The 26156-nt window shown below is 28.8% G+C and overlaps 3 protein-coding genes across 3 annotated transcripts; 1 reads left to right on the forward strand and 2 right to left on the reverse strand.

Annotated features, from left to right (window-relative positions):
* Nucleotides 1-125: 125 nt before the first annotated feature.
* LOC124835082 (cationic peroxidase 1-like) lies at nucleotides 126-2160 on the forward strand. Its single transcript, XM_047309957.2, has 4 exons — nucleotides 126-446; nucleotides 880-1071; nucleotides 1278-1443; nucleotides 1557-2160. The coding sequence occupies exons 1-4, from the start codon at nucleotides 141-143 to the stop codon at nucleotides 1940-1942; spliced, it is 1050 nt and encodes a 349-aa protein (XP_047165913.1). The 5' UTR covers nucleotides 126-140; the 3' UTR covers nucleotides 1943-2160.
* Nucleotides 2161-3713: 1553 nt separating this feature from the next.
* On the reverse strand, nucleotides 3714-6134 carry LOC124835090 (peroxidase RIP1-like). Its single transcript, XM_047309968.2, has 3 exons — nucleotides 5921-6134; nucleotides 4984-5178; nucleotides 3714-4395 (listed from the first exon to the last, which is right to left on the reverse strand). Exons 1-3 carry the CDS (start codon nucleotides 6128-6130, stop codon nucleotides 3832-3834), a joined length of 969 nt encoding a protein of 322 aa, XP_047165924.1. The 5' UTR covers nucleotides 6131-6134; the 3' UTR covers nucleotides 3714-3831.
* Nucleotides 6135-12317: 6183 nt separating this feature from the next.
* On the reverse strand, nucleotides 12318-13903 carry LOC124835091 (peroxidase RIP1-like). The gene is made up of 3 exons (XM_047309969.2): nucleotides 13673-13903; nucleotides 13340-13534; nucleotides 12318-13184 (listed from the first exon to the last, which is right to left on the reverse strand). Exons 1-3 carry the CDS (start codon nucleotides 13886-13888, stop codon nucleotides 12624-12626), a joined length of 972 nt encoding a protein of 323 aa, XP_047165925.1. The 5' UTR covers nucleotides 13889-13903; the 3' UTR covers nucleotides 12318-12623.
* Nucleotides 13904-26156: the final 12253 nt, after the last annotated feature.

Raw genomic sequence — 26156 nt, forward strand, 5'->3', positions numbered from 1 at the left:
ATATCGAACACACCATGCAATAATAAACCAAATGGGAGACTTTGGTTGAAACCCAATAACTAATAATATGCATAGTGCTTAGTTTTCTGTTCTTTTGACCAATTTAAAGTTGATGAGAACCAGATCACATAAGGTCCAAAATGGACCGCGCATGGCTTTCTATATATATTAAGCTGGAGGAGCAGTGTCCATTCACAAAACCACAACTTCAAGTTAAACTTGAGCTAGCCATAATGGCTTTGAATTCACGTTGCAACGTGGTTTTCTTCTCTGTTTTGTTCTCTCTTCTTGCCATAGCTTCTTCTCAGCTTTCTTCAGATTTCTATGCAACATCATGCCCCACTGCTCTCTCCACCATCAAATCTGCAGTGAAAAGTGCTGTTTCCAAAGAGCGTCGCATGGGAGCATCCTTGCTCCGGCTCCATTTCCATGACTGCTTTGTTAATGCAAGTTCTTTCTTCTCTCTTTCTCTCTCTACTCATCGTTTCATCTCTTTCACTCTCTTACTCATGCATGAGTCATTTCACGTACGCCTGCATATATATATGTATACATTCATCGTTCCCTGCATGAACATCCATGCATGTATGACATACAAAATATACAGATAAAATAAGCAACTTATATTCTCACCACCCTTGAGAATTGTTTTTCGTTTGTGCGGAGAGAAGCTAATACTGTGTTATAACAGAGAAAGAACTTCAACTTTACATGATCTCGAAACATTTCTTCACCCTTGGACTTTGTCATGGAATAGAATAGAATATATATGTAGCTTGTATGAGTTTCAATGCGTTACACGTTTATTTTATTAGTATATATATGCCATGGAGAACACATTTTGCGTTTATTGATTAAATGTTATTATGAAACTTGTAGGGATGTGATGCATCTGTTCTTCTAGATGACACTTCGAGCTTCACGGGAGAGAAGTCAGCTGCTGCAAACGTGAATTCTCTGAGAGGTTTTGATGTAATCGACGACATCAAAAGTCAGTTGGAAAGTGCTTGTCCAGGAACTGTTTCCTGTGCAGATATTCTTGCTGTTGCTGCTCGTGATTCTGTTGTAGCAGTAAGTTAATTTAGTACCATAATACTAATAATATGAACATATAGAAGAAAAATACACAAACAAGAAAGTTCATTACATATGTATAACAAACGAATGATTACATTTTCATTAATTTATTGATGTATGGTAATTGTAGATTCTCATAATAATTATATTAAGAGTGATACTTTAATGATTTCTGATGAGTGGCCTTTTTGTTATCTCAGTTGGGTGGTTCATCATGGACTGTTGGCTTAGGCAGAAGAGATTCAACCACTGCAAGTAAAGATGCTGCCACCACAGATATTCCATCCCCTCAATTGGATCTGAGTGATCTCATAACAGCTTTTTCAAATAAGGGGTTTACCACCAAAGAGATGGTAGTTCTCTCAGGTAATTGAGAACTATGCAGACTTTTCTAGTGCATTTTGGTATCTGATATGTAAATTCGGCACAACCTGATGATCCTTTTATTTCTTATATAAAAATTATTGTACAATTTGTAGGAGCTCACACAACAGGGCAAGCGAAATGCCAGTTCTTCCGGGGTAGGATTTATAATGAAAGCAACATTGATTCAGATTTTGCAACATCAACACAGTCAAATTGCCCTAGCACTGATGGTGACAGCAACCTGTCCCCACTTGATGTGACCACCAATGTGTTATTTGACAATGCTTATTTCAAGAATCTGGTGAACAAGAAAGGGCTTCTGCATTCTGATCAGCAACTCTTCAGTGGTGGTTCCACCGATTCTCAGGTCACTACCTACAGCACAAGCTCTTCAACTTTCTATGCAGACTTTTCTAGTGCCATGGTCAAAATGGGAAACCTCAGTCCTTTAACAGGAACCAGTGGCCAAATCCGTACAAATTGCCGCCTGGTTAACTGAAAATGCAGAACTTTCGATGAGCATGAATTGAGCAAAGCTAGCCAGAGAATTATGCTCATTCAGTCACAATCTTTATGTGTTATGGTTTTTGTTTTAGGTGTGTGCGAGTCTTGTTAACAATCAAACAATCTGAATGTGTGTTTCAAGTTTACTTTTAGTTGTAGTTCTCCATCAATTGAATACTTTAAATAAAAAGTGTTATATATATTCTCATGCCATTTCAATTCTCATTTCATAAAAACAAGATTTTGCTATTTATTTAATCTTGTTATTAGTATTGAAATACTTGTTCCTCCAGAAAAGTAAATGAAGAAATAAATCAATTATCTATTCTTCCAACCATGGACTTCACTATTTCCATATGATGAAAAATAAAACCTAAACTATGCAAGATAGTCCAATATGTTTAAACTTAATATGAGTAAATTTATTTGTTTGAGTACATTATTACATTTCTATTCTCAATCTCTTTGTTTATAAACTCTTCTTTGTGTACTTCTTTATGATTGCATTTTCGTTTGTATGTTTTTATAAAAGAATTAGAACATTTCAATTATTTTTAATTAATATATTTTTTATTGTTGATAAAAAAATAAATGAAGACTAAATGTTAACAATTATATAAAGTTTTTGGATGCTAATCTTGGACTAATCCCTTTTGGACATTAGACTAACTATGCATCGTTTGACCATAAAAAGTCAATATCTTATCTCAACATCTTTATAGTTTGGAGTTGTAGGCTTGCCAGGCTAAGATGTAACCTTTCAACCATGCATATAGAACATGTTTCTCTAGAAGAAAAAAGATATTTTTGAAAACATTTTTACATAATATATGTGTTGTGTTTAAATATCATTGTCCTTTTTAGAATATTTATCCCAAATAATTAATAGATAAAACTTAGAGTTATTATTAAGTAGTATTTTTTAATTAAAATTAAATTTGTATCTTCAAGAACTTGGGGAAGGACAAGATCTCAACACTGGTGTGCAAGTTGCTACGCACCTTCATGGGGTATCAATGGCACCAAAAGTGCCTTCAACAACTCTGGTTCAGAAAAACAGAACTTTGGAATTTGGAAGGGCCAAGTTTGGTGCTAGGTACGAGTGATAATGATAGACTCAAGTAAATTATATAAATATATTTTGATCATTTATAAAACAAAAGTCTTTAATAAAATTAATTCACTAAAAATACTTAAATTTTTAAGGAACTTAAAACTTAGTTAAGTAATTTTGTTCCGAAAATATATGAACACCATGCAAAGTAACATATACATCATTCTATTTAATAAAACTCAATTAAAATATATAAAATTCTAAATATCATTAAAATAAATATTTTTAATAAATGGCCAATTAAAAATTTTCAACCTTAAGAAAGGCAGTTAAAATTAAGTAAACAGTTTTAATATACAACTTTTAAAGTTACTAAAGAAAACCAAAACAGACTAATAAAGATTTCATTCTGTCTCAAGATTTTTGTCATATTTGAACTCACCTCCATGTCAAATCAAAGTTCTTCCTCAGAAAACAATCGTAACTATAGTTCTTGACCTTACGCATTGTAATTATTTTAGTTCGTTATAATTATTTACTCTTTGAAAATTACGAACAAAATACAACTAATTCAATTTAATTATGAATTCATCACAATTAATTATACTAAAAAAGTACAAAAGAAATACAAATAAGTTGCAATTACATGATATACATGGAACCTCAAAAATCTTTGACATTGAAGCTGCAACAGCATTCCTTAGTGGTATGAAAATAAATGACATCAGACACAGTAACTTCATTCAACATATTTTAAAATAAACTTTGAATATAAACCATTTTAGAAGTGATCACATCATTGTGGAAACCCTACATCACTCCGAAAGCATTTAGTTGACTTTTCTGCAGTTGACTCTGATCTCTCCAGCATTCCCAGTAAGAGGCTTCATGTTACCCATCTTGATCATGGAAGCTTTGAAATCTCTTGCAAAAGCAAAAGGGTTCCTACTGTAGAGCCTCACCAAAGAGTCACTTTCACTGCCATCTCCTTTGAAGAGCTCTTGATCAGAATGGAGAAGACCCCTTTTACTTAGCAAAGAAGTATAGTATGAAGTGTCAACTCTCGAGGGAGTGAAACGATCCAACGGTGAAAGATTGCTATCTCCACCACTTTTAGGGCACGTGCTCTGCAAGGAAGATGCAAAGTTTGGGTCTATGTTGGTGTCGTTGTAAATTCTGTTCCTAAAGGTAGAGCATTGTGCAAATCCAATGGTGTGTGCACCAGAAAGAGCTACGAGATCTTGAAGGTCAAGTCCATGAGCTTGGAAATTTGCAAGAAGCTGGGAGAAGCTGAAAAATGGGGGAGGAAGGTTTGAGTTTGCAGCATCCTTGCTTGCAGTTCTTGCGTCCCTTCTTCCTAATGGCACTTTGTACCAATAGAGTGAACCTCCCAACTGTTATCAGAGAACCACACTCGTTACTTTTTGAATATTTTCGTCTATAACATTTACTTCTACTTCATTTCATTTTACTTTTCTCTCCAATGGATTTGGAAAAGAGTAATTGAGTGGATTTGAAGATAAATTTTTTTGTTGTTTCTTTGAGTAAATTTGGAAGTAAGTGAGAGTGAATTTGGAAGCAACATTCGTGAGAATTAGTTTAAGATTTGATTGATGTGACAAATTAAAAAAATTTACTTCCAAATCTACTCTCACCTACCTCCAAATCTATTCAAATAAACAACAAAAAAATTTATTTTCAAATCCTCTCAAATCCATTCAATCACTCTCTCCCAAATTCATTCAAATAAACAAAGTCAGTCAGAAAAGTTCCATATCGATTAGAAATAATACCAATTTATAGTATATAAATTAAGTATAAATCTCATTTTACAAACCGGTTCTGTAAGATTGAATTAGACTTAAAGTTAACTTCTTAATACATTAAGTTACTAATCATATTATTATTCTTTCATCATAATTTATTTGTTCCAGAAGAGTGAGAATGAGATTAAGATTAGTATGACTAATGTCCACACTCACAATGGAAACAGAATCACGAGCAGCAACTGCTAAGATATCTGCACATGATACCACAGGACGTTTGCAAGCTTTGTCAACCGCTGCTTTGATTTCATCAATAACCTCCAAACCTCTGATTGAGCCAATATTTGGGAGTGCAGTCTTCTCCCCTGTGAAATTTGGGGTGTCATCCAGCAGAACTGATCCATCACAGCCCTATAATTTCAGCCATACACATTACCTTTATTAGGATAACAATATACATTAATATATATATACAATGTTCTTGCATGCATTACATTTGTCAGAAATAGTTGCATTGCATCCAATACATAGTTCTCTGAAACTTTCTGTTGCCAAATATAACCATTATGTAAAGTCTTTTACTTTGTTACAATTGTTACGTTCCCATTTTACTTTATTATGAAATTATCATTATACTTATTTTCTATATCAGTTCGAATGATAATTGAAATAAAAAAAATTCTATACTTATATATTTATAATGTTGTCACCGTACTATTTGTTATGACAGAAGGATTATAACCAATATAATAAATTGTCTATTTTTAAACTAGTGTCAATTATTTAAATTCGGCACCTATGAAAATTAATCAGCTAACTTGACTGAGTCAACTTGGCTTGAAAATGAAGTATATATGCAGGCTGTATATAAGAAGTCAAGGAGAGGAAAACAAAAAGTCAGAAAATGATCATGAATAAAAAACCTGATTTAATTGATAATTTTCAAGTTGACTCTGTTACTAATTACACTAGCAGCATGTAGAAAACAAGGCTAGATAAGATTACCATTTAGAAGACAGACACATGCTATAAATATATATATATATCAGATCAATGTTGCACTATCTGCAATGCTTCATATTGTAATTTTCTTTTGTCTAACTTTCAGAGTGAGAAAGAGTAAAAATCCAACATGGATCTGTATGCAACTCACATTGACAAAGCAGTCATGAAAGTGCAAACGCAGTAAAGATGCTCCCATACGCCGTTCACGGAATATGGCTCTTTGAACAACTGACTTAATGACTGGAAGTGCCTGAGGGCAAGCCATGTAAAAATCAGGACTGAGTTGCTGTGCATGAGAAGGGATTGTGAGAAGTATGGCCATGGCAAGAACAAGGAAGTGTTGGAGATGAGAAGCCATTTCCTTTTTTATCATCATCTTAACAGGTGTATGATTTGTGAGTTTATCTCAATTGGTAGAGGGCATTTTTATAGGCTCCAAGTAGCAACCAGCTATAGCTTACTTGTTAGAGTAATCTACGTAAAATTTTTGGATCCTTATGTTTCAACTTGATTTTGCTAAATAACAAATCGACGAAACCGCGTAAGAGAAATGTTCAAATATTGCCCCCACTGGCTACTTATTTCTATGCATATTGCATGCAACTTTAAGTACATTATGCATGCCAGCTTGAAATGGGAAAAAGTCGCATGTTAAGCAAAAACTAAGAATGTTAAACAAAAAACAGTCAAGAGTTGTTTTAAGAATCTTGGCCTCAAAATTTGAGGACTAATATTTCAGAATACAGAAAACTATAATGGATATTTACACGAAAGAAACGCAGGTTCACAAAGAAACCATAAAATGGATAAAGTAATCATGAAAAAAATGGTTTTTGATAAAAGTATTACGTATCAGGGTCAAAAGAGAGTTCTTGTTGGTACAAATTTAATGAAACTCGTGAAAAAAAAAAATACAATCACTGTTTGAATATTTGATTTCAAATTCAAATTTACTCTCCCACACCTTTTAAACAGAAAAAAAGAATTATTTCTCACCGTAGTTAAAGAAAAAAAAGTAAACTTTTATAGTCTAAATAAAAAGTGTATTTATATATATTTTTTAAATTGATCTTATTTTTAGTTTATGTAGAACTTTTTTAAACATTGAAATGTTAGAAATGAATCCGAAGTTTAATAACGATTGAAAAGTAAATTTTATTAAGATAAGATGTAACAATGATTCTCATAAGTATATTAAGAAGTTAACTTCTAAAATAAGATTTATAATATATATATATATATATATATATATATATATATATATATATATATATATATATATATATTATAAATTTATTTTTTTCTCAAACATTTAATAATCTTTATAAATATAAAATAATTTCAAACAAAAGTTAATCTTTGTTCATAAAAGTTAATCTTGATATATTTGAAAAAAAGAAAGTAAAAAGTAATGAGCGATGTGTCAAAAGCATAAAAAAAATCTTATATCAAAGTATCGTTATCTTTTAAAATATACCGTCGATCCTATGATACATTACATATTTTTTTATCGTAAACTTTTCTGTAAACCTTATTAGTGATCAACATCTCAAATTGTGAGAGGCAAGTGAAAAGTCAAAGCCAACTTCTATGAAGTAAACTTATCATAAAACATGCGCGTAAGAGTAGCTAGTTGCTATTTGTTTATCATGAGTATTATTTCTATATATGAATATAGGAAAATGTTATTTGGACAACAAAAGTTTGACACAATTTTGACAACGGCGACGTGGCAGCTGTGCATTGGCTCAGTGAATTGAAAACAAACCAGAAAAAACCCAAAATACCCCTCACCCCGGTTCACTGAGCCAATGCACAGCTGCCACGTCGCCGTTGTCAAAATTGTGTCAAACTTTTGTTGTCAAAATAACATTTTCCATGAATATAATAGTTCATATTGACAAATTGGTAACCATGTAAAGTTGAAAATTTTGAAACGAAAAACTCGACCAGTTCTGCAATGTCAAAACAAAAGTAAACAGTATCTTATATATAGTTTCTTTTTCGTTCTGAACTACTTATCATTAGGTCGGCTTAGGAGGATTCGTAATTTGTATAAAGTCATAATTTCAATCTAATTGCCATCATTGCCAAAAAATTATAAAGGGATATATTAAGTATATTTGGATTGCAAAAATTCTTAATCAACTTTTATATATGTATATTCAACTATGATGATTTCTTCAAAAGTCAACACTATATGCATGCACGCATATAAATTTTTATTGGAATATAAGTATATAAAAAGAAAAGCTATTACATTGGCATTGAATTAATGATATCTCTAACAACTACCCGTTTGTGTAGGCGAAAACCTTGGTGACTAAATATTTAATATTCATTTAATTTCAATTCATTCTCGAATAGAAATAAATGAATTTGTTATTGTTTAAGGTTGCACGAATTTCCTAAAAGTATTCTGTCACAACTGTCTGCTAATACATGATTTCTAAGTTGTTGCAGGTGACTTTAGGGTTTAAGTTGCTGTAATTACTGTGGGTACGCTTACGGTTTATGTTGCTGTGGGTGAGTTTTTATTTTTTAGAATGACAAAAAAAAACAAATATATATAATATATACACATACATATATATTGTTGTAATAATGTAATTCTAAATAAGGAAGGGAGATAGTATATTACTATCCTAATAACAATATATTGAGAAACTTCTTAAGAAGTTTAGGTTTTATAACCTCAAACTAGTGAGTATCTCTTATGATGCTAATTCTAAATTAATGAAAAATAAAGGAGAATCATTGTCTCAGCCTCAGTATGTCCAGATAATTGGGAGCTTATTGCACTTGATGAGTTTTTCTAGACCTGATATTGCTTATGCAGTAGGTAGATTGAGTAGGTAGACTCAATGTCCAAATCAAGAACATTGGGATGCACTTTTCAGGCTTATAAGATACGTAAGAGGTTCAATGAATTATGTCATTAAATATAGTGGATTTCACGATGTACTAGAAGGGTACAGTGATGTTAACTGGATCTTTGATTCAAATGAGACAAAATTCACTAGTGGTTATGTATTCACATTTGGGGGTGGTGCGATTACATGGAGATCAGCCACACAAACAATTAAGATCAACAATGAAATATGAGTTTGTCGCTCTTGAGATGACTGATAGTGAGGCTGAGTGGTTGAAAAACTTCTTAGCAAACATTCTACTAGGAATGAAACCAACCTCATTGGTGTCAATACACTGTGATTGCTAATCGGTAATAGCTATAGCTAAAAACAAGAATTACAATGAAAGAATAGACATATTTAATTGAGACATAATTTTGTGAAGCAGCTGCTAAAGAGTGGAACTATTCCCATTGATTATGTGAAGTCAGAACAGAATCTAGTAGATCCTCTGACAAAACTCATGGGAAGACAAATGATATTAGAAACATCAAGCGAAATGAGACTTAAGCCACTTGCAAACAAACAAGTGATGGTAACCCAACCTTTGTGATTGGAGATCCCATGAATAAGGTTCATATGAGTAAAAACAAGTCACTTGTTAGTTCTGATAGCACTAAATTGATTTTAATCAATTATGTTCATTCCTATGGTGTGTGTGAAAGTGCTAGAGACTGCGTTATTGAGAGGCTAAACTTTGTTATTAAAATTATATGTGGTGAAAGAATTTTAGTTTAAACAAAGTTTTTAATGATTTCATATCCTTTATGGGTAGTGTATGATTTGCAGCATACACTTAATGAAATCACCTATATGAGTGTCGAGTGGGGCCGCTTGCATGAGATCTTGGCATGATCTCTAAAGCACTCATGAATATCGGGCACGCACATGGCCTAGTAAGCGCAACACAGCGATAACGCAAGGATTATTGGGGTGTATTGTGATTGAGAAACCTCTAACACACGTCAAGTGCCTTTGGTTCATATAGCTTGCTATACTAACTACATTGTGTGTTAAGTATTTCAATCTAAGGCTGATTCATAACTACACTGTGTATTGTGTTAAGTATTTCAATCTAAGACTTATATAATTTGCTATACCATGTTTGATGCATTACATTCTATGAGACCCAGAATAAAAGTTTATTATCTTTTTTCTTTCGCAATAAGTGGGGGATTGTTGTAATAATGTTAGATTATTGCAAAAGAAAACGTTGGATTGCAACGGTCAAAACTTTAATTGCCAACAACATTCAAATTCATTTTATTAAGTGTTTTAACGGTAAAATATTTAATAACTTTTATTGTGTTTTATTGATTTTATTCTTTCCTAACTCTATAAATAGAGAGCTTTTCCCCATTCCAGATATACACCAAAAGTTGTCTTCTCTCCTTCTCATTTCTTCTTTCCCTCTTATAAAATTATTCTAGGTTTATTTTATACTCTTTTTAGATATCCTTGCTAGTTCTGAGATCCTCAGAGATATTCTGGGAAGTTCCTGTTGTATCCTAGGGGACTTGCGCAATACACCGCAGATAAGTCCTTAAGGACAGTAAATCTACATGCCTCAGAAAATATTGTTCGTGATTATGTCAACTTTTATACCATATATATATATATATATATATATATATATATATATATACACTATAAACTAAAAGTTATTTTAGTATAAATGATGGATAAATTAAGCTTTTAAGCTTTTGTAGTACATTCAGCATTTAAGTTTTTGTAGTACATGGATTAGATTATGAGTTGTTTAGAGTCATCTCATTTTTCAGTTTTAGTTAAGGATAGTTTAAGTGAGGAGTTGAAGTTAACAAAAAGACTTAAATAAAGTTACTCATCAATTTCATCCCTAGTTTTAATAGTTGTACAAGATTTATCTGAGATTTTAAACATATAATTGTTACGAAACATGTGCTAGATGGTGTGACATTAGGAAAAAAAGATATTTAAGTTTTTTTGTGTGTAATGCTAAGACTTAGAATACGTATTAGTAATAAAAAGTATCTTCAGATGCTTTCAACTTAGCAGATTTAGTGTTATAATTTTCATAAAAGTAAGATTAGAAGGATGAGTTAAATATTAATGAGATAAAAGCTTTTGAAGGTATTTAATTGTGACATAAAGAATGTTCCATCTTAGGAGTGAAAGTAAGGGAAAAGCCAAGAAAACGGTTTTTGACAGCCCATGCTATATAATAAGATGAAGAAGAAACTGAGACACTGCAAAACACACCAATCAAATACCAAATTTAACTCAACAATATTTACCATATATTAAACTAAATCAAGTAATTTACAATCAAACAATTCAACCATTCAATCACGATCAACATACACAAAGGTAATCGAGATAAATTAAATTGTAAAAAAACATATTCCTAACTTCTCTTCTTAGATAAAAAAAAAACTCTCTAACTTAAAGAGTTACTTTTTAAAACTCTATTCTAACAACATCTAACTATATAAATAAAATACTAATAAAAAATCAAAATACATCATCATATTACAAACAAACAACAGTTCACCTTAACCTAGTTTGAGTTACATGCATAAATTAGATTATCACTACAACTCAAAATAATACACTAATTAAAAAAAATGAACTTACTTTATTTTAAATTCTGATTAATTGGATGTAAAATTTTCTGTAAAGATTTTTCTTACAGTCTTTAATATTAAAACAGATGAAAGATGAAATCAAAAATAAAAAATCTAAACAAAGGCAAAGAGAAATTTTTAAAAAAGTTTTTAGAGAAATAATGATTTTGTATAAATGAAAATTTCGCATAATATAGAAACTTCAAAGTTATTACCAAATGGACATACTTCAGTTAACATATATAATACATTTGCATAATACATTGTGATCGACATGTATTACCTTCAAGAATAAACTCTCCACACTGACCTTGTGGGCGAGTCAACAAGTAATTTAGGAAGAAATCATGTATGTAACCATGCAATAATTAATATTGGGTAGGTATTGACGACATGCATCTCCTATTCACTATGCTTACTCTGTCAATTAGATAATAATTATCCAAAGAAAATAATAATCCCAGTTACTTTAGGAGTAGACCAACTCCAAATAATTAATAGAGTTTATTTTCCGTATATTCTTTCACATCTATACCAGATTTAATAAAGCTTTAATAATGCTTTAATAATAATTAGGCGCTAATATGATAGCAAGATTCCTTTATTTTATGTTGCAGGCCAAAAGATGACAGTAAATATTTCTTAAACTTTCAATGTTTGACCTAAAATTAAGCTTATGATTGGATCCATATATACAGTGGAGATGAGTGTATACCCGCTGGTAAATTGCGCGTAATACGGAGAGATTAAAAGTTGAGAGAAACAAGTAACATAATGTAACTTATTTGTTGTTAAGTAGTGTACGTCAGTTACTATTATAGTCATATAGATTATTAAAATAATTATTTCAAAACAATAGTATTGTTCATAAGAGAATGCTCTTATTTATTATCTTTCATATTTCTACAAATACATACATATTTATACTATTTCATATAATATTCATGAAATTATTATTTAATATTTATACTATTACAGTTTTAAATACAAAATGAGAATAAGAATAATGCATGCTTATTTTCAGCAAGTCAACTTCAATTATTTTATTTGGATCGAATAGCAAAATTTTAAAAATCTTGCGGTGATTCACTCTGCACGAATTCAGAAAGTACAAATTGTTGCATAGTCACCGTCTTACAGCGACCTTTATCTTTAGAAGGTTTCTTTATGGTTCAAATCTTTGAACCTAACACGTTAATCTTAACAAAAGCATAAAAAACATAATCACAGACAGTTTAAAAACACACATGCGTGACATATTATAATAATAAAATAATAACAATTTCTCAATCTTTGAATCTTTATTGTGGTCCATAGAAAGATGGATGCAGCATTAGTTAACACTTCTGCAATTGCGTCTGATCTCACCCTTTCTGCCGGTGAGAGGCTTCAAATTTCCCATCTTGATCATGGAAGCCTTAAAATCGTTAGCAAATTCAAAAGGGTTCGTGCTATAAAGCTTCACCAGCTTGTCACTTTCACTGCCACCTCCCTTGTAGAGTTCTTGGTCAGAGTGAAGGAGACCCTTTTTGCAGATCAATTCCTTGAAGTATGAAGTGTCAACATTCGCAGGGGTTGGGTCCAATTGAGCCAAGTTGCTATCACCACCAACTCTAGGGCATGTTCTGCGCAAAGAGGCTGCAAAGGTAGGGTTGATGTTGGTGTCGTTGTAGATGCGGTCTCTGAAGGTGGTGCACCTTGCAAACCCTATGGTGTGGCCACCAGAGAGTGCCACTAAGTCCTTGAGGTTCATTCCGTGAGAGTTGAAACTGCTGAGAAGCTGTGAGAAGCTGAAAAATGGAGCGGGAAGGTTGGTGTTTGCAGCATCTTTGCTTGCAGTTCTGGCGTCTCTTCTGCCTAGTAATACAGAGTACCATAGGTTTCGACCTCCCAACTGTTATAGCAACACAAAATTTGATCTTTTTAAGAGCTCAATATAAGCCATCGATGAACTATAAACTACTGTTTTATTCCAGAAGTTGAAAAGAGTATTTAGTAATATTGTATATGATAATTGAAAATAATTAATTAACTATAATATATGCTTACGATGGCCACAGAATCTCGAGCAGCTGTTGCTAAGATATCAGCACATGAAACGACATGGCCATTGCAAGCGTTGTCAACTGCTGCCTTAATCTCATCAACCACTTCAAACCCTCTTATGGAGTTGAGATTTGGTAGGGCTGTTTTCTCGCCAGTGAAGTTCCTTGTGTCATCTAACAGAACTGATCCATCACATCCCTGTGCATAATACAAAGTAATAACGAAGTTTTCAACTTTGATCGGCAAAGTAAACATAGAAAACTAGGGCACAATGCTGTGTCTAAGTTTATGGCATGAAAACCTGAAAGTAATATAACACAGTAATTGATAGCTTACATTAACAAAGCAGTCATGGAAATGCAGACGCAGCAGTGATGCTCCAATGCGTCGTTCACGAATAATTGCTCGCTCAACAACTGATCTTATGATTGGTAATGCCTTGGGACAAACTTTGTCATAGAAATTAGCACTGAGATGTGCATTGGAAGGGACCATAAATGTGGCGAAAGTGGCTAGAACAAGCACAAGCAGGGATTGGATAATAGAAGCCATCGTGTTGTGCTCTTACCCTGCTTTGAACTTAGTTATTTTTGTTTTGGCTAGGGTATGATTTATATACAAGGAAGTAGCAATAAGGTATCCATCAAAATTTATTATTTAGTGCTTCAACTAGTTCTTCACGTAATATTTTATACATGATACAACTGGATGTGCATAACATTGCCCCTGCCACGTTGGCTAGAAACATCAAGTCAAGAGATGTTACATGTTTCAGGCTGTGTTTATCTATGAAAATGGAAATTAAACAACTATTATTGCCCATCATCAGTGAAATTCTTTCATATATTTAAGTATATTTTAATTGAAGGTGAAGGAGTGTATCAAAATCCATTTAGGACTGCAAAATTCTTTATATGTTTCTATTTATCTTCATATTTTATATTTCAACTTAATATATAAATACAAAACTAACTTAGGCTTAAATTTGACAATCTTATCTAAATTTCATTTGTTGTTTAACCTCGTATCATTCCCTAATTTTCATATATAACCTAATTGATTGGTAAACATTTGTCTTTTTAATATATGTTAAGGTTTCAATTGCGTATAAGAAAATATCTGTTCAAATAAATTATTTTTCCTCATGCAAAAATCTAAATTGTTGATTTTTTACACTCATCTAAGCATACCTTTCACCCTTCCAAATTATATTAATTTTAGCAAAGTAAATTAATAATTTGTTAATAAGTTGGCTTAATTTCATCTCATTTGTAAGATTAGTTTGTATTTACTTATATATAATGAAACTAGTTTTATTTTTAATAAATATAAAATTTCTAACTCATTCTATTTTAAACCTGTGACTACACGCATTAATCAACCATCTCCAACATATATGTTGCCAAAAATTATTGTCGTCTTAGGAAAAAATGTACAAATGGTCAATTTAGAGTGAGAAAGAGTTCTGTAAATATATATATATATATATATATATATATATATATATATATATATATATATATATATATATATATATATATATATAATATTTACAAAATTGAAATAAAATTAATAAAATTAAAGTTTGTACTTAAATTATAACTTTTATTATAGTGCAAAAACAATGTATAACGTCACGCGTTCAACGTCCAACCACTGAATAGTCAACCTTGAAAATGATGGGTGACATTTTTGTAAATAAATGCAATTGTAAAACGTCGAAGCTCCATTCAATGATGATAATTATTTAAACCAGCGCGTCATTCTATTTCTTCTTTCTTTTAAACCACCAATAGTACGTCGAATGCTATAGGGATTTGACGTAATATTTATCAGTCAAAAGTCAAAGAGTCACCCTTTTAAATTTTTTTTAATTTGAGCGGGAGATTAAATATTCATTCACTTTATCTTAGTGCACGACTTCTCTTCTCAAACTTTTCTCGAACGAAGTTTGACGACCATCACATATAATTTTTCTTTCATTTAATACAAATGCATGTTAGTTAACTACTTTATCTATAATTTTCGTTTGTTTTGAACGATTATTTTCATGTTCTTGTACTTCATAGGTGCATTCTGTTTTCTCTCTTACTAGTGGAAACACTTTATTCCGACATACCTAACTTTTGAAGGTTAGTTTTCGTTTCGTTTTGAAGAACTTATTTGTTGAACTTGTTTGTTGTTCTTATTTGGTTGAGCTTATTTGTTGTTGTTGTTGTTATTTGATTGAACTTGTGTGTTGTTTGTTATCATTGTTTGTTGTTGATATTATACTACACGTTCATAGTTCATGTTTTATAAAATATCAAAAAATGATTGCTTAACGTCGAATATTAATCAAATTGGATACAATTAACCTCGAATTTTTTTAATTCGACATCAATTTAACGTCTCCCGATATGATGTCGACCTCAAATTCGACGTAAAAGACCAAACAACAACGACGGTATATGATATATTTAGTTATATGAAAAATAAAATATATTAGTATATACTGAAGTGATATTTATCTTATCACTTAACATTAAAACAACTAACTATAATTTAAAATATATATAAATAAAAAATATATATATATATATATATACATACACATATATTTATTAGTATCAGCAAGGTCATAGTTTATGCTAAAAAAAAAGATATCAGGCTTTTGTTTTTTTCTCTATAGTACATAGACTGTCGACACCATTTATCCAACTATTTCTACCATTGCAGTAGGACGAGGGGTCAGATTCAGATTTGTATAACTTAAATTTAATATTTTAAAATCTAACCTGATCAATTTAGTATAACTTAAATTTAATATTTTAAATTTTATGTTTAACTATTTAATTTATTAGGTTAGTCAGATTCAAGTTGTGATATTATAAATTAATTCGATTGGGTTTTAAAATTGTAAATTTATCGTAAATTAAACTTTTTTTATGAAAAAAATTTATTTTTATTTTAAATAAATGACACAAAATAGTGAATCTTTAACTAAAATAATAACATGTAAAATTTTAATAATTATTATTATAATGTATTATCATTTCATATGAATTATTATTAAATTTTAACAAAATAATATCATTATTAAAAATATAAATTTAAAATATATTTATAAATTTATAAATAAAAATATAAATTCACGTTAAGTAAAGTATTCATAAAGTTTTGTTTTTCAAATCTAATAACAATTATTCAATTTATTTAATTTTATTTATTCATATTCATATTCATATAGTTGTAGTGTACAAAAGAAGCTGTAAACCTTAGAACAAAACTTTTAAAGCATTATTTCGTTTTTCTAACATCTTATTTTCCTTAACTTTAATCAATCATGATTCTCATTGTCATAAATACTTTAATTGCTCCTAACTAATAACGTGTAATCTTCAAAGTTTATTGCAAGTAGGAGGCATTCGTCCCTGAAGTTTAAGATAATAAGAATTCAAATGCAGAATATTTTTTTATATAGCAATGAGCTGGAAAAGATGACCAAAACATGTTTTCCTCTTAATATTCAGATAAAAATAATAGGCCGAAAGCATGTTTATTTGTATAACACCTGATTAATATTCAAAACTATATGCTGATAAATATATTTTTATCAACATTAAAAATATATAAGTGAAACAAATAAAGTACTCAAAATCCAAAATATTTATATATAAAAGATAGTAAATATTAATAAACACAAAAATATAAATTCCAGCTCAACCAAACTTTTTAATTCATAATCAAATTCATTGTAAATAAGAAATTTATCGAGTATCGATTAGAGATTATTACTATATATGATTACCACGAACTCAATCAATTATAGGAAGAGAGAACATTAAAATAACATAAAATCATAGAAATAGAGACATATATCATACAACTTCATGTTATCCTAAAGCTTGTCAACGGTGTTAATAATAAATGCAATAGTTTATCATTAGTCACACAATAATTAATATGTTAATGCAAAGCATTATTATGCTTTAAACATAAACATGTGAAAATAAGATCTTTGCTATTTCGTGGTACACATATATATAACTTTTTTTCTGCAATTTCGAACAATAAAATAATTTGCTTTATGTCAGTTAAATGATTGTTCTTGGTGTGGATTAGGTGAAAAATTAATCACTATTATATTCTTTAAATTGACAAAGCATGAAGCATAAATTTAACCAAAAAGCAAAATTGGCTTCAATCATTCACATCTTATCATTGCATGCTAGATAATTAAAAACAAATTATGTACTGGAACGGAACAAATATCAATTAAACTGGCAGGTCCAAAATAAATATTATCATTTACTTCTGAAGTTCTGCATACTTATTTTCTATTTTCATTTTTAGATGCTTTTGAAATTGATTTATTAATTTATTTATTGATTTATATATTTATATTTATATATTTACATTTACATTTATATATACTGACTAATTAAAATTGAGTGTTGAGATATTTTAATTGTATATTATTAACACCAAATACATGTCAGTTAAAGCAAAAGAAGAATTTTATATTTAAACACCGATGTTTTTATACTTTTCAGTTTTCAGTTTTAGATGGTTTTGAAATTTATTACTTTTTTAATATATTTTTTATTTTCGTTTTTATTTTTTATTTTCTTTTAAGTGACTATCCTGCTTCTTATTTGTATTCAACTTATAGAGCAATTTTACGTACTATATCATTAAATACGTAAATCATTAAATATGTAAAGCAATTGAACGACTTCATATTATCCTTCATAAATAGTGAAGAAATCATATACTTAAATTTAGACGCATTTTGTCAATCATACGAAATTCAAGAACTTCAACCATAATGATTTATATCAGAATTTTTGAATAAAATAAAATATTTAAACATACTAAATCATCAATTAAAGTTGAAAGAACGTGTGTCAATTATGTTTCTAAGAAACATTGATCAATCAAAAAGTCTTTTTAATGGCATAAGGTTGCAAGTTAATGACTTGGATTCTACATAAAAAAACATTGTTCAAAAGATTTTTATACAAAAAATGAATTTAGTGTCTTCTAATTTTGGATTCTCTTTTAAATTTTAAAAAAGGCAATTTCAATAGCACTTCTTTAGTCTCTTAGAGGAGTTGAACTTTATTTATCACGTTTAATATTTACTCAACGAAGATGGAAATGTAAGTATCTCAACTAAAAATATTATATACATACAAATGTTCAAAACTCTTTAAAATAAGATAAGGTATACATCTTCTTATTTGAACTTTTGTTTCAATTGAAAGCTATCCTTATCAAAATTATGTTTTGATATTATTAGTGGATTAATGGCATATGAAAGATGGTGAAAAAAACAGTTATAATCAATAAAAAAAAAACTCTTTATATCAATATAAAATTTCTAGATAATATAACATTTTGAAATCTTCTTTTTTATTTGAGACTACCATTGTGTACTCTAATTTGGATATATATTATTAATGGTGATTGTATTATTTTCTTAATGGTGATTCTTTTTTACTAATTTTTTTTTCTCTGAATAAGGGAAATATTTTTTAAGTTGCGAAAGAAATTTTGAGTTAATTTCTTTATTTAACTGTACATATATCTAATATATTAATCAATTTGGTATCATCATTGCAAAGAAAAAAGTTTATACCTAGCTTCTGAAAACGATCAACAAGTTCTTAAACAACACAAAAAAGTATAAATGCCGTTTTCATTCTATAGTGAGAGAGAGAGAAAGAAAGTGTTGAAATTTAGACGAGTAAGACATGAGACAATTGGAGTAGTAACTAAAATGACTTTATTATATATATATATATATATATATATATATATATATATATATATATATATATACATATATATATATATATATATATATATATAGTGTATTTGGATGAGATTTTTTTCATAAAAAATTTAAAGGAGAAAAAAAAAGTTCAAATTATTTATCCTATGAATTAAAATATCATCATTCGTACCAATTCTTTCATATACTTTTATAGTTTTTTAAATTTTAACTTTAATATAAATTAATTTTATTTTATAAAAAAGTCAAAATCATTTTTTTCCTTATTTTTGCACCTGTAGTAACGAATTATTTAGTTGTAGGCAATTATGAGCTTTATGAGCCATAGGAAATGTCTGCATTATTATTTTTGACATTGCAATGTCAACTCATTGAATAAATCTAAGCAATTGAAGAAAATTTTAGGTCTATTTTGAAATAGTAAATAGCAAACGGTTAAACAACTCTTAGAAGTCCAAAGTCAACGTTGAAAGATCTAAAGTTTACCAAAATGAGAAGTTTTAATATTATTACGAAATTCAATTGCTACTAAATGAAGCTGAGAATTAATATTAAAAAAGAATGAAGTTTTAATATTTTTTAGTATTTATTTTTTTTCGTAAATCTTAGTTGTTAGTATTTTAGTAATGATAAAAAAAGTTAAATTTTTTTTTTATATTCTTTCCAAATTTTTTAAATCAGCCTGTATATTTTCTTAGTTTTATGGAAAAGGTTGACCTTGACTTAAACTAATTAGTATATTTTTTAAAATTAATTTAAATTAAATAAAATTATCTAACTTAATTAATGTTAATTGTGATTGTGTCATAATTTCAGCCACCACCAAGTCTCCCTTTTTCTTTTCATTTATATAATGATCGTGGAGCCTATACTTTCCATCATTATAAGAATATTAGAAATTTGGTGCAAACCAATACTATTGTTTATATGATTGAAATAAATAGAGGTGTTACAGAGTTGGCTCTATACACTCTAGTTCGATGTTAGAATAAACAATAATAATTATATTATCATTAATACCAACTTGTATTTAATTTTAATATTTGTCTATATCTATATACAAAGAGATTCTTTTTTTATTTATTCTCATTTATTTTTCAAATTTACCTTTTAAATACAAGTTTTTTAAATTAAAGTAATTATTTGTTTGATTGTATGTCTTGAATTTAATTTTTTTTTAATTTGATCATTTTTTTAAAATTTAACCATTTTTTTAATTATAAAACTACCTATAAGATAAATAATTATTTACAATAAAATTATAAAAATTATTTATATTTAATGTCATAATTATAATAACAATAATAATAATAATAATAATAATAATAATTTTATTAATATTTATGATCATAAAAAAAGTAAACACAAATTGTGTTTTCATTATTATATTTTAAAGTAAATACGGCTTTAGTTGATGTTAATGTGATTTATTTTTAATATTTGTTTAAATTATTATTAACTTAACTATAGTTAATATGATTTATCATAACATTTATTAAAGTTAGTATATGCATTAATATATCTATTATAATATTTATTAAAGTAAGTGTCGAGTAACTAAAATTAATTTTCTTTTTATAATTATTCCATTTATTTTAAATATTTATTAATTTAGTATTGACTGAGTCAATAATAATTTTATTTAATTTGAATAGTTTAAATTAGTGTCATTTTAATTAACATTTATATAATTTTTTAACATTTATTTAAATTAACATCAATTTACACTAATGCTGATTTTATAATCAATGTGTTTTCATTACTTAAAATATGAATATTATACAATTTGTAATTAAAAGGCTTAAATTTAAACATAACAAAATGCTTGTGAGCGTAATTTACACCAATGAGGTGATATTATGTTATTACACTCGACTTGATGAGAAGAAAAAAAAAGTAGTAAGTTAATTTTAATTTAATGTTTATTCATTAATATGTCATTATTTACATATCATTGTGGAAATATATTTTAACATCAAAGAATGACCCTTTTATTATAATCTCATAAATCATCCAGCAAAAATTTGATGAATTACTGCAGCTTGGAAGAAGGTACAACTTGAGTTATAGGGTAACTGCTTTGGAGAGTTTAAAGTAATTTATTTATGATTCAATTTTAAATATTGTTTTGCTCTTTTTTGTTTTTTTTTTTCTAACTCGTCTTTCATAGTTTTATCTAGAATAGTTTTTTTTAGTAAATATATAAAAAAATTATCTTATTGGAGTTTCTTTTATAAGGAATTGCATAATGACTATAGTTCGATCACATTAATCGTAAGACAAAATCATGACAATTTATGTTTTATTATATTAGTTAAAGATATGTACATTTTAGGCTGTACATCAAAGTATCTATTCAAAGCCTAAGTATGGCCTTACTTCGCTTTTGCTTCTGCACCTCCATAATTCCTAATTGTATCCTATAAGTTTTGAAAAGATCATTTTACCCTTTGTAACAGTGACTTCTGGATTACCTATTCTGAAATTTTTCTGAAATATGATTTCTGAAATAAAATTTTCTAAATGAAAGTTTTAAAATAAGATTTTCAAAACAAATAATGAATTTTTTAGAACAAGCCTTCTGTATTGTATATAATACCTACTAAACAGTTAACATCTATGACCGTTCGGTCCATCCACTACATCAACAATGTTGGACCATAATTGGACCAGCGTTTAAGTTATTATTTGGCCAATAGTCCAGCAGACGATAAAATAATCAAAAATATCTTATTAGAGATATTGATAAACCGTTTATAAGTAACTAACTAAATCTCAAGGTGAATTTGTTTTTATTTGATCTATGAAACACTTATAAATATAATGACAGGGCCAAAAGTCAGGTACGTTCGATCAGAACTCAAATACTCAATTGTAATAAACAATTCACTGAACCACTCATAACTTGAGCGTTAGAGTGCCTTTTGCAAATACCTCTCCCGTCAAGAGTGCAATCGAGCGGTATTAAGAGTGCAATTGAAAGGTATAAGTGATTTAGGCCTCAAAGGATAGGAAGATTACGTCAGAAAGGTACATCTCTCAACCCTACACAAATCCCCACCGAAACACCTTTTGAAATCAAAATTTCTAAGACCAAGATATTTAAAATCAGCTTCTCATAACATATGACTTGTTTTATAAAGTAAACTTAATGTTTTACTCTCTCTCTCTCTTCTTCCTCATAAAGAGTGAGCGTAGTAGAGAATGGCAACATAGTTATAGTTAAGGGTGAACAAATAGAACTAAACTGCAATGCATTACTAAAATCTGTACTGAACTAAAAACTTATTTGTCTAAACTGAACTGTAAAACAGTTCAAACAAACGGAACTGAACTGTTTTTTGTTTTATTAAACTGGACTGAACTGAACTATATTAAATTGTACTAAACTACAATATAAACTAAACTGAACTACTAACTATACTAATTTTAAATTGAATTGTACTAATTTTAACACTACCCTAGTTTTTATTAAGCATTTTTCTTCAAACTTTTCCACTTTCTTGAACCGCCACAAACACATGCAACTGTAATTATAAAAGTTTATTACAAAAAGATTAATTATTTAAATTTTTTAAATGGTAGTCGTGTGATACCTGAAACAACTGCTTCAAAATACGACCAACGATCCGGATCAAGATCTCTCATCCAACATACTGTAGCCCCTTATTACTAACAAACTTCCCCATGTGATGCAAACAAATGTCGAAAACCATTTCTAGACCTACATTCACACATCAACGCTTTACGCACAAATTGGAACAACCATAACCGAAACAGAAAAATAATAGCTTAGCTTACCTTTACGCTTGTCTTTCACGACCATAGGAACAACCACCGCAACCACCACCGCAAGGACCACCGCAAGGACCACCAAGATACAATGCTTCCTGTGAAAGGTTTCAACTATAATGCTTCGAGTAAAACTACTTTTCCCCCCAATTCAAAAATTTACTTTGACAAATTGTGAACCCTATATCTTATTTCAATCAACAACGTAATTAACTGACTTAATCTTAGTTCAACACTTAAACATCCAACGTGGCAGAGAGTGAAGAGAGCATATCAGTGATCACGTGGCATCGTCGTTTGCCACATCCACTAAAACTTAACACCGTCCAATTTTAAGGACTAATAGTCAGAGTTTCAAAACAATAAGAACTAAAAACCATCAAAGTTCTGAGTAGGGACTAAAAACAAAATCGTCTGATACTTAAGGGACTAAAAACATATTTAACCCTAAACTTATTCATTTGGAGAAATAATATTTCAAATATCTATTTAAGAAATGTTTATGTAAAAAGTATTATTTTGGGAAAATATCTAAAGATTAAACTAATTAGTGGTATAAACTTCATCGGTATGCCTATCCATAAAGTAGGTCATTCCTACTGTCGCAACCGAGATCGCGACGGGACAGCGACCCGAAAAACAAACGGGTTTGAGAAAAAGATTCGTGGAGTCGCCACCATAATTTATTATGGAAAAAACTATGGAAAACCAAAAAATAAGACATGGTCTACGAAAAGAGATTTTCAGGTTCGGGAATCGGTTACGCGTAAGGAAGGTGTTAGCACCCTATCGCGCCTGCCCAAAGGCAGTACCTTTAATTAAATATATAAAGTTGACGTGGTTTTGTAAAATGTTAATTTTCCCTAAACAAAATAATAAAATAAAATAAGATAAAATAAAAAAACTATTAAGAAACAAAAAAATATTTTTTTGTTTTATGAACCCGACAAGATTGACCTTGGTCCTACGTACATCCATTTAATGGACAATCAAGGATCACGTAGTTCTTTATGTAGAAAAGGTTTGTGAGTTTGTTTAAAAAAATATTATAGATTGATTTGGATTTTTGAAAAGTAGACACGAAAAAAAGATTTGGTTTAAACAAGATTGACATCTTTTTTGGTTTTGAATATTTTTTATTTATTTAAAAATGGTGGGAAAAAGAAAGAAACCGACTATAGGCCAACACATACTTATATAAAAATTATGATTTTAAAAAAATATTATTTGTGTATAGGAAAAAACGTACCTTTTAAAAAAAGACTTCAGAGTACAAATAAAAAGAGAAAACAGAATGGTGCAGAGACGACATACCTTTTTAGCTTTAAGGATTCTCCTAGTTTTCCCTTGGTAATCTCTTTTGGAAGAGTTCCTCTAACCTGAGAACTTACTTTTCTCTATATTCTTCAATACTCTTGCTATGTCTATTATTTCAAAATATTTTTCTCCTCTATTTTTTCTTCTCCTTTCCTTTCTCTATGGCAGAGTGCATATTTATATACACATTGCAATATTATGGAAATCTTGCCTTAATTGTGAATTAATTGACAATAAAACAAAATAGAGAAATAATTGCCATGGTTGCTAGAAAACAAATTAAATAATATTAAAAACAATGATTATCATTATTGTCAGAAAATCATAATTTCCTCTTTAAAAGCAACTGATGCAACAAATTATGTTAATATACTATTTTAATTTATTGTTCATGATTATTAGCATAATATTAATTCAAATTTTTACCATATTAAACTAACATTTCAAAAATATTGTAGTAAAGTCATTATTTTGTCCCTTTTTACCCACCATTAATTATTATTATCCTATTTTTTTATTATTTTTAAATATTTACTTACCCGGACGAAATTGGGTGTTCACAGCTACAATCAAGTTCTAATTTATGATTATAAATTGACAGAACATAAAAACAGCCTGTTATCTATTTTTTTATACATAGAAAGTTTTCATTTAAATAAAATCTATATGGTAATTTAAATAAAGTCTATGTATGAGAGGAAAAGTTCATTTAAATTTTTAGATATTTGAGATTTTGAGCTTAGCTTGGTTGGTCCGTTACCTGCTGATTTAAGAACAACAACTTTAAGCTCTAACAAAAGGTGTTTCCATCTATACTCACATGGACTTTTCATCAAACGTTCAAGTCATTATATTTGATGATAAATAGATATTTTGTTACAAAATATAAAAACTGATATTTTTTATAATTAAAATTGGCTAACAGTATTCAGTATAATCTTTCCAGTATATATATATATATATATATATATATATATATATATATATATATATATATATATATATATATATATATATATATATTATAAAAATATTACTCAAATAAAAAAAATACTCTTATCCTACCCGTTACATAATAATCAAACTTATTTATAGTGCCGTTAAAATGGATTGTAATTCGTGGACCAACTCGGCTCACCACATATTCGAGTCGAGTTTGGTTTGAAAAAATGTAATTTTTTTATGTGGGTTAGTTTTCAATCCGGCTCATTCGGGTTGAACCCGTGGTGAACCAACCTCGGCTCACCAACCCTGGCTCACCAACTCATCTAATTTAACTTAATTATTTATTATTTTGTGTTTCAATATTATTAGTTATCATTTTTTTTTATTATATTGTACATAGGAATAAAAAAAAGATGTTTCAAGAGAGAAAAAAATTATAGATTTATCTATTCAAAACTCTAATATTATAAATGGACAAGTAATACAAAAATTATAATGTTAAAAACTTTATTTGTTCGTCTTTTGTGTTTGTTTTTTTTATTATGCTTTTTAGAATAAAATTTATTTAGATTTGAATTAAAAAATTATAATTTTATTTTATTTATAATAAAACTTAAGTAAGCTAATGAGTCAACTCGTTTAACTTGTTAATCAATAGTGGGTTAGATTTTTTCGACTCACGAAGGCTTTAATAATTTATTGGTAGATTTAAAGTTAAATGAACATCCAGTGAGAGAAATGGCCTTTTCTTCAAATGAAAGTTATCTTCAGAGAATCAATACTTTTTGCTGTACTTTGAGTTCATTAGATAATTAAACACTAATATTTTCAACTTCAAAAAGAAGTCTAAGCAAAAGTGATAACAACCACCTCCTTTTATGTTGTATATTATTCCAAACCTCTCTCTTTCGCATGAGGTAGCATATATATGAAAAACATAATATTATACATAGAATAGTAATATATTTACTTGTGTTAAATTGAGTT

The sequence above is a fragment of the Vigna umbellata genome, chromosome 5, assembly GCF_029865625.1.
Source record: "Vigna umbellata cultivar VRB3 chromosome 5, Vumbellata_1.0, whole genome shotgun sequence".
NCBI classification, from domain to species: domain Eukaryota; kingdom Viridiplantae; phylum Streptophyta; class Magnoliopsida; order Fabales; family Fabaceae; genus Vigna; species Vigna umbellata.

Coding starts and splice junctions, on each gene's coding strand:
- LOC124835082 (XM_047309957.2), top strand. CDS start 141: ATGGACCGCGCATGGCTTTCTATATATATTAAGCTGGAGGAGCAGTGT. Junction 1,072..1,277: donor CTCGTGATTCTGTTGTAGCA/GTAAGTTAATTT, acceptor TTGTTATCTCAG/TTGGGTGGTTCATCATGGAC. Junction 1,444..1,556: donor AGAGATGGTAGTTCTCTCAG/GTAATTGAGAAC, acceptor TACAATTTGTAG/GAGCTCACACAACAGGGCAA.
- LOC124835091 (XM_047309969.2), bottom strand. CDS start 13,888: ATGGCTTCTATTATCCAATCCCTGCTTGTGCTTGTTCTAGCCACTTTC. Junction 13,535..13,672: donor TCCATGACTGCTTTGTTAAT/GTAAGCTATCAA, acceptor TATTATGCACAG/GGATGTGATGGATCAGTTCT. Junction 13,185..13,339: donor CTCGAGATTCTGTGGCCATC/GTAAGCATATAT, acceptor TTGCTATAACAG/TTGGGAGGTCGAAACCTATG.
- LOC124835090 (XM_047309968.2), bottom strand. CDS start 6,130: ATGGCTTCTCATCTCCAACACTTCCTTGTTCTTGCCATGGCCATACTT. Junction 5,179..5,920: donor TTCATGACTGCTTTGTCAAT/GTGAGTTGCATA, acceptor CTGAAATTATAG/GGCTGTGATGGATCAGTTCT. Junction 4,396..4,983: donor CTCGTGATTCTGTTTCCATT/GTGAGTGTGGAC, acceptor CTCTGATAACAG/TTGGGAGGTTCACTCTATTG.